At 42.3% G+C, this 8,947-nt stretch overlaps 2 protein-coding genes across 3 annotated transcripts in view; one reads left to right on the forward strand and one right to left on the reverse strand.

Annotated features, from left to right (window-relative positions):
• LOC109516918 (vacuolar protein sorting-associated protein 4A-like) overlaps positions 1–5,248 on the forward strand; it is a gene marked incomplete at its 5' end in the record, with an annotated part of 18,036 nt that extends 12,788 nt beyond the window's left edge. The window contains 2 exons of the mRNA XM_019871736.1: positions 448–588; positions 3,857–5,248. Coding sequence (XP_019727295.1) covers positions 448–588; positions 3,857–3,958 — 243 coding nt within the window. The remainder of the gene's footprint in view (positions 1–447; positions 589–3,856) is intronic.
• A 1,005-nt stretch (positions 5,249–6,253) lies between these two features.
• The window catches only part of cdk10 (cyclin dependent kinase 10), a 22,183-nt gene continuing 19,489 nt past the window's right edge, over positions 6,254–8,947 (reverse strand). For both annotated transcript variants that reach the window (XM_019871734.1, XM_019871735.1), the window contains 2 exons: positions 6,583–6,635; positions 6,254–6,486 (listed from right to left, as the gene is read on the reverse strand). In XM_019871734.1, coding sequence (XP_019727293.1) covers positions 6,392–6,486; positions 6,583–6,635 — 148 coding nt within the window. In that variant the 3' untranslated portion in view covers positions 6,254–6,391. The remainder of the gene's footprint in view (positions 6,487–6,582; positions 6,636–8,947) is intronic.

The raw sequence follows: 8,947 nt of genomic DNA on the forward strand, positions 1-8,947 counted from the left end.
CTGTGTGTGTGTGTGTGTGTGTGTGTGTGTGTGTTTACATCTGAGATCAAATTTGCTACAGTGAAAAACCCCGTTGTGAAAAATTTCTTGCTGTAAACATGATTTCTTTGGAGCTGGAGTTTCACTGTCGCAACGATCAGAGTAGTTTGAAGTTTGACCTCTGCGTTGTAAGCATGTCTCGATCAAGGAGCGATTTTGGAGTTGACATATTACCGTAATGACCATACATAAGGTGCATCGGATTTTAAGGCGCGCTGTGAGCTTTTAAGAAAATGGAAGGCTTTTAGGTGCGGCTTTTAGTGCGGAAAATATGCTACTCTTGTCTGATTCAAGTTATTACTGTGACCACTGTACTCTAGGTTTGTCTTTAATTAACAGTGGGGAGCCAACAATTTTCTCCACGTTTATTTTATTATATCATGCCCACTGCTGTTTCTTGTCCTACAGATTAGCGGCCCGTCCCGCAGCAACAATCAGGTCATGGTGGACGACCTCTTGACGCCTTGTTCACCTGGTGACCCTGCTGCCCTAGAGATGACCTGGATGGATGTGCCGAGTGATAAGTTGCTAGAGCCAATAGTCTGCATGGTGAGCTCTGCACACATTTCAGGAATTATCAATACAGGAGTCACCTTGAAAAAGCCACAATTGCATGAGGGAGGAGACCCATGCATGATTTACGCTGAAGCGCGTCACTTCATGACCTGTGTGAAGTTGGTCCCCGTCCCGTTACGTTTGTGCTTCATTTGTGCAGTTTTATGCTGCTGCTATTTGACAATTATTAGACATGATTTTTTTTTTTTTTAGGGCATTCAAGTTCGCTCAGTCCACCATCTTCTCCAAATGAACCTGAAAGGCTACCATTCCATTGCGTTACATTTGTGCTCATTTTTGCTGTAAGAATTTCAGTTTGTGCTGCAACGATTTTATTGATACTACACTTTTTACTTTCTAGTGATGACATCACCCAGCCCCCATTTCTACCCAAATGGGTCAGAATGCTGCAATTTTTATGTGTTCTGTTTTTGCTATAAAAATATTGGGTTTTTTAGATATAACAGAGTTAAAACTATGATGACGTCCCCCAGCCCCCCCCCCCCCCTTTGAACCCAAATGGGTTGGAAATGGTGCCAGTCGTTGGTGCTGTAAAAATTTGTGGCTGAGCTGCTACAGTTTTATAGTTATTGAACACTTAAAATTATGATGGCCCTCCATGAAGGCGGCCCAGTGACCCAGTGGTTAGCACGTCAACCTCTGGTTCGATTCCAGCTCCGGCCTCCCTGTGTGGAGTATGCATGTTGTACCCGTGCTTGCGTGGGTTTTCTCCAGGTACAGTAATCCCTCGTTTATCGCGGGGGTTACTTTCCAAAAAGAACCAGTGATAAGTGAAATCCATGAAGTAGGAGTAGTAAAGCTTTATATTTTACAGTTAATATACAATACTGAACTATGTATAGAATGAAACCAAAGACCAAAACCTGTTTTCAGGCCCAAGCACAAAAAAACCAAACGTTTTCAACAAATAACTATAATACTTTTTGGAAATACTGTACTGTAAAATAATATTGCTTGAGCGCATCCTCAGGTGCCTTTGCTGGTGCAGAATGTTTCGTCGACATTGTGGGGTATGCGTGTACAAAGATGAGGTGCCGAGACTGTTCACATTGCTCAGTGCCTTAGCCAATCAGGATGCAGAACGCAATTCACTGTTTAAAAGCATTACAAAAACTGCACTAAAAAAATCCGTGAAACAGCGAAGCCACGGAAGGTGAAGCGCATTAGAGCGAGGGATCACTGTACTCCGGTTTCCTCCCACATTCCAAAAACATGCACGGCAGACTGATTGAACACTCTAAATTGTCCCTAGGTGTGAGTGTGAGCGTGGATGGTAGTTCGTCTCTGTGTGCCCTGCGATTGGCTGGCAACCGGTTCGGGTTGTCCCCCGCCTACTGCCCGAAGACAGCTGGGATAGGCTCCAGCACCCCCGCCGCCACCCTTGTGAGGATAAGCGAATTGGAAAATGGATGGATGGGCCTGATCTGAATTCTATTGAACATCCATAGAAGGATCTGAACTATGCCGTCAGGCTTGTTTCATGACTTTTTAAAATGATCCTGTAAACCACAATTCAAAAGCAAAGCCTGGTTTTCATTGATGATTTTCATTAAATTTGAAATTATGACTTTACCAGACATAGACACTCGTTATAAGTGTAAAAACACAGGATTGTGAATCACATTATGGATTCAGACATATTTTAATTTGTTGTGATGTCAGCTGGCACCCTGAAATGTTTTTGTCCTGTAAAAACTTCTGTTTGTTGGGGGAAAAGAGTCCGCTTTGTTTGTGCTGCCCTTGATCAAGATGTCCTGTCAAATTTCCAAGCTGCCTTTCATTTCCAAAATTCTGGAAAAAGTGGTGCACATGCAGTTAAAATCATCAGCAGAGCTACATGAATACATTTCCAATTAGGAGCATCACGCAAAGTTCGTGTGCATGATTGAAACATTTTTTATTTCTCTTTCCATATCGTTTTAAAAACACATGAGCCACTGGCTTTGACAAGCAGTGCCTAAATCACTGTACCTGCCTCAGGCATACTGAGGAAGGCATGCGCTGTCATTTATGCCAAAAGAACTGCGCCCCAACACAGCAGGCAACGCTGCCTTCCTTGTGAGACAGCCATCAACCAACTACAAAAAGACATGAGGTGACGGCCATTCACAAAGCAGCACAAGAGAAGGAGAAGTATATCAAAGATGGTAGTAGATAAAAACACTTAAGTAATAAATTCACGAGAACTAAAATACAGTTTAGAATTTTTTTTTTGTTTGTTTTCGTTTCTTTAAACGGAGGACACTGCAGCGTGCTATTGCAGCACAGATGGACATGTACCACAGAGCGCTTGAAGGCTGCTTCAAAATCTCAAACAAATGTGGTCCACCCCCCACACAAGCTATGTGTCCATCATTCTCCTCTGCAAGTTTTAATAAACAATTGCTTCAACATGATAATAGTCATATTGTAGTTGGAACTCGTAACTTAAAGTATGTTTCCTCTAAGAGAAAATGATTCTGTTGTATTTATGGAATAAATGAACATCATGGCGCATGGTCAGGATTGTGCCCCCTCTGCCTCAATTTTGGCCAGGAAAAACCCTGACTTATCCTCACGAGGGTCACGGGCATGCCGGAGCCTATCCCAGCTGTCTTTGGCCAGCAGGCGGGGGACACCCTAAACTGGTCGCCAGCCAATCGCATGGCACAGTTTTAAATGTAGTTTGTTTTAATATTTGTGTTTTCATTTGGAGTCTTAAGATTCATAGAACCAGTCAAGGCTAATTCATCCATAGTAATTTTATTGATGCCACACTGAAATCTAATATACTTTTATACAAGCTGCAATGATGCGCCATTACAAGGTTACAGCGAAAAATACATTACAATAACAAATACTGAAGCCACAATTTATGGTTGCAGAGTAATGATTATGTTTTGCAAATGAACAGCATATAAAATTGTTTTTTATCTGATGATGTAATATGTTATTCTGTAGGTTGGCAGCTCGGTGATCCAGTTACCGGTTTGATCTGTAACGTGCAGTGTTAAGAAAAGGGGTGATGGAACCTACACTGCACACAGGCTTCAGGCTGCAAAGTACGAGTTGCGCTTGATCCTTCTTTGTGATCGGCATTGGTCGATCACGCGCTTCTCCGTAGAAATCGCTCGATCGTGATCGGTGGCCAATAGATCGGAGCACCGCAAGTGCACACACATCACATGGGCTCAGGATGAGTGTGTGAATAGAAAGAACGTCAAACAAGACAGAGTCATGTTTTTCTTCTTTCCACTTGCAGTCGGACATGCTGCGGTCCCTTTCCACCACTCGCCCAACAGTCAACACTGAAGATCTGCTCAAGGTCAAGAAGTTCACAGAGGACTTTGGGATGGAAGGCTGAGTGAAATACTTCCCCCATCTTAAATGAGTCAAACTGCTCCGAGCAAACATACCAGTCTAGCAAACAAATGCCATTCTCATCATTGTACCCTCCCCCCACCCCCTCCCTGCCCCCCTCCTAGCCTTATATCACCATACTGCACTTGGTTCATTGCCTCTCTTGGATTCCAAGACTTGCAACGGTTTTCACCCAGAAGAATCATCCACTCGACCCGTTTTGAATTCTGGAGATTGCTGACCAAATGCCGCGAAGAGAAAACTCGGCACGACTCCCTATTTTAGATGATGCATCATTAAAAAGCTGCCGCTACAGCACAACCCAGGTGACAAGGGGTAACTGAAGGATTGGACATTTTGTTGCGCTGTGGTTCACTTTGCTTTTGGATTGAAGGAGATTGACAACGTGTTTTATTTCATGTCTCTGTCTTAATGCACACACCTTGTTGTTATTTAGAGTTACTTGTTTTGAGTGTCATGTTGTAAATCATTGCTGCCTCTACCACATCTCTGTGTATCAGGCATTTTACCCTTAACGGGTGACTTTTAAATATTAATTGATACTAAACATCAATGGAGCAAATCTGTCTCTTGGTTGAAATTACACATGGGCAAATGCCTAAAAGCTGGTATTGACCATTTAAACATTCAGAAACACTGTACGGTTTGTGACACAGGCTCTTGGCATGTCAGGGTGTAAATTGGTTACAATTTTTATTCTCGTAGTCAACATAGGCAATGTCCATTTGTTGATGATTTAGCACCCACAAGTTTCTTTCCTCAAAATATTTTACGAAAGTCAAAGGAGATTGTTCAAGCATATCTTTCGAGCAGTTTCTGCTCATGATTCGAATGAAGACACTGCATCAGTATCTTACAGTCTATCTGTAAGTGATGGACTTGGTATGCTGTGAGTGCGTCGTTGTATTCATGTGAAAGTTACTACTAATTACTACAACTGAATTACTACTAATTCAAGGTGCATAAATAAAGATGACCTTTTCAGTGGAATGGACACTTTTTGGCAGTCTGTCATCAAGAACAAGTACCGGTACTCTATTATAGACTTGTGAATATCAGCTATCTATTGCATTTCTGCTATTTGCTTTATTTTAGGGGCAATCAAGCTGATGGGGAATGGGGAGGAAAACCTGCAGCAAATATTGTACCTATTAATCTGGAAGTTCAGGTTGTACAAGTTGAAAGTATTGAATATGCCTCCATGCGTATTAAAGAAATTTAGAATAGCTTGACAATTTGGGTATTTTTTTAGGCAATAAAAAGTTTTGTTTCACTCAGCTCGTTTGTGGTCTAACAACGGCAACCATGAAAAGTCGAGTGACACCCATGCCCTCGCAGGCTTTTGCTCGGGATACAGTCCTTCACATGTTCAGTACAATGGAATTGAAACGGGGGTTTAGAACATTCAGCTCGATTGGATATTTGGTCAAATGCCTGTTGCTAATTTATACAAAGTGCACGATAAAACACAATGAACATGTTTTGTCATGTCACCCCACATGCATTTGTTTTAATTGAACCAAGTAGTCGTGTGTTGCTGTGCTGTTCGTGTGACAGAAGCATGTGCTCTGTTGCATGCATGGGACTGAGGAACCGGTTGGAAGAAATCCCACAATTTATGCATTACATGTGGTGTTGAAACTAAATATTTCAGTTCCAATTAGACAAAGACCAAATCTGCAAATTTCAGAAATTGTTTCAGTCAAGTGCCGTAATTCCCAAGGAATGTTTGGGACTTGCCTGGAATATCTGTGTACATGAAGGAAGGGCTTTAGTATCTTATTTTCAAGTCCCCTTCATACACATTGTACAGCTCAAACAATTCTGTTGGAAGACAATGTAAATTTGCACATGTACATGTACAGAGCAATGGAATTGACTTTACAGTACAACCAGTCCAAGAGACAAAATGACAATGGCCAACAGAGGAAGACACAATGGAGAACCCTGACGAGTCTCCATGTACAGTGTAATTTTTAATTTTTTTTAATTAAAGAAAACCTGGGAGAATGAGGTGAGTGGACACAATTTCAAGCGTTGCTCCTACAGGGAGGGAGGGGCCACAGAATGGCATATTTATCTTCAGCTCAAAGCCTCACGAAACTGTTAGCTCGCCGCATACCCATGATTAACCCTTTCAGGGACAGTGGACAGCTTACCATGTTATCAGGTCACAGGGTGCATGAAAGGGTTCAATGTTGCAAGAAGGTGATTGCTCCTAATTGCATCATTTAACAGGTGAATGACAAGTTGTGTGTAGCAGAGTAGAGGAGAGGCCGGCAGTGAGCAGAACATCCGCGCTTCATTTTTATTGAAGGCAAAACGTTTGTGTGGGTATTCTACGCAGCAATGTGAACAAAACACGCATGTGGAAAAAGACTGCTGGCATGCCGCTTGTTTCAGGTCTCGATCTTGGTTACACTTTGCTGCGTTTTGAGTGGCTCTCCGCCTGAGAAGCAGCACGTTTGTTGCGATGGTGAGGGAAGGTCGGCATCAGGTCGGGCTCACAAGCTGCACGGGATGGAGAGGGGAGAAAAGAAACGAGATAAGCATGAGAATACGGGAACAATGTAAAGCTCTGATTTCATACAAGGACAGTTTACTCACGTAGCGGTTTCTCCTTGAAGTAGGAACTCTCCAAACAATCTTTGGCAGAAGCTCTAGAAAAACACACCACGTTAGACAGGTTAGTGTCCAAATAGTATATTGACATAGTGGCTGATGTCTCCATGGACAGCAATGTCATATTAAGTTCCAAGACATGCAACAAAAGTCATTTTCATGAATGACTGGATTGGAACTTGAGGGTTGTTTTGTCTCGTGCTCGATGTAATCATGTGCTTGATGTGCTCATCGGCATATGGAGGCAGGGAGAAACTTCAATAGCAATGCTGTATGATTAACAGGATTAGTAACAGTATGGCAACAATAAACTGCAGCAGATGTGGAAGCATCGCTATGGTTGGGCCACGACAGCGGCGCCTACTCCCAGTGAAAGGGGAAAGAAACGTCGCTGTGTTTTTACCGTTGACCGCACTGGTGCCTTGAGATAGGAGTGCCTTCAGTTTTTCCACATACTAATCATCATATTGACCGATTTTTCTGTGAGGTCGGATAGCCTTCACCCCGAGGGGGGAAGGCGCCGTGGCTCGTTCGGAAAAACATCGATTATAGTTTGAGCCATCTGTGGCAGCTCACGTGGGAGCAGGTCAGCGCAAGTGATTAGCGAGCTTGTAAGAGCAGGAGTGCCATCTTTAAGGTTAGTCAGGGCTAACTCTCGCTGCTATGTCATGTCTGTGATCGGATTTTTTTAACAACGGAGCAAATCTCCTCATGGACTGGTGATTTTGTGATTTTTGACAGGGGGAGTCTACAAAGGTAACCAAGTAAAAATACTTGTTACCGTGAGTAGAAATTTGGGGTATCCATACTTTTGTGAAGTCGGGGGGTTGTTTTGTTTTGGGGTTTTATTTGCCTACTTGGTACTTTTACGCCTAACATTTTTATGCAAATGTACAATCTACCCCTTACACTTAGTCCATGAGCCAGTTGAAAATGGTTATTAAGCGACTGAATAAACACCACTGCGATTTTTGAGGAGCCTGACATCTCAGATATTAGAAAATATTTAGCGGATGTTGCATAGGAGTAGCCTAACATCCCGATGGCATCTATTTTTAAACATGACCGTCGTTCCCTCCAAAGAAACTGGGAAAGACTACTAAAATGTAACTCATCATTGGAATGGATTAATACCTTTTATTTTGAATCATTTGGCTCAGAGTAACATACAAGCTCCTCTCGTGTAAAAAAAAAAAGTGTTTTCTACAAGTTGTTTCATTACACATACTTTAAAAAAAAGTATCTTTTTGGGGGTGGGATGAGTTTATTTTTGGGGGTGGGGGGCGGGTTTTGTGAAACATTCTTGAAAAAGCTTGACCAAAAGTCCACTTAGGAGTAAAAGAATCATCATCTATTGTACCCTTGGTTTGCAAGTAGAAATAAACAGAATCCGCCAACAAAGGAAAGAAGCAGCATGACACAGGGGAATCATAGGAACAAATTGAGAAAACGTACATCTGAACGCGCAGCTGATGGGCAGCCATGACTTCCCACGATGAAACTATTTTGACAAGAGGAGTTCCTACATGCGGGAAATTGAAGGGTCTTGAAGGGTTCAAGCAAATTTGGAGAAAAAAATGCGGAAACCTCGTTGTCAATGGATAGTTTGAAGAAAAATAACGGGAGGAAATTTTTGAAACATGGTGGGCGGACTTCATGATGAACTGTAAAAACCCCTCCCCCAAATACGTTTGATAGGCTCCAGCACCCCGTCCCCCCCGCGACGCAAGTGAGGAAAAAGCGGTTCAGAAAATGAATGAATGAATGAATGATTTACAGATATGGAATAATAGAATATGTATGCAAGGACTTGAATAACATTATTGTATACACGAGGTCATCAAATCGGTGTCAGTTCTGTCTGTCAGGTGGGTTGCCTGAAGGGATTTTGGAAGTCCATCAGGTGTCAGTATTTAGTGACACAGTATCAACACACAGAGATGAAAGTCCTCCGGATTTTCCCGGAATTCCGGGTTTTTCAAATTTTTATGAAAATTTCTCCGGAGAATTGAGGAAAATTTGCATAAAATTAATCTGGATATTGGTTGACAACATTGAACGAAGACACGTTTGAGTTTGTTGTATTGCTTTCACGAGCGTAGCCATATTGAGGCACTAACACTAGTAACAGTAAAGAGATTTTTGTTTATGTAATAACGACAGAAGACATGATGGCGTTTGACTAATGGTTTAGTAGAACGAATGGCAACTCGCAACAACAGTAGCAAGCATCATTTTGCCTCTTGGGTTATACCATCTCAACTAGAACGTGGGGGACAGTCCCCAAACATTTTTCGTCTCTTTATAAACACACCTGCTAAACCCCAGTGGAACGAATAAAAGACGCCGT

Source organism: Hippocampus comes, unplaced genomic scaffold (genome assembly GCF_001891065.2).
Source record: "Hippocampus comes isolate QL1 unplaced genomic scaffold, H_comes_QL1_v1.1 scaffold623, whole genome shotgun sequence".
In the NCBI taxonomy this organism is placed as follows: domain Eukaryota; kingdom Metazoa; phylum Chordata; class Actinopteri; order Syngnathiformes; family Syngnathidae; genus Hippocampus; species Hippocampus comes.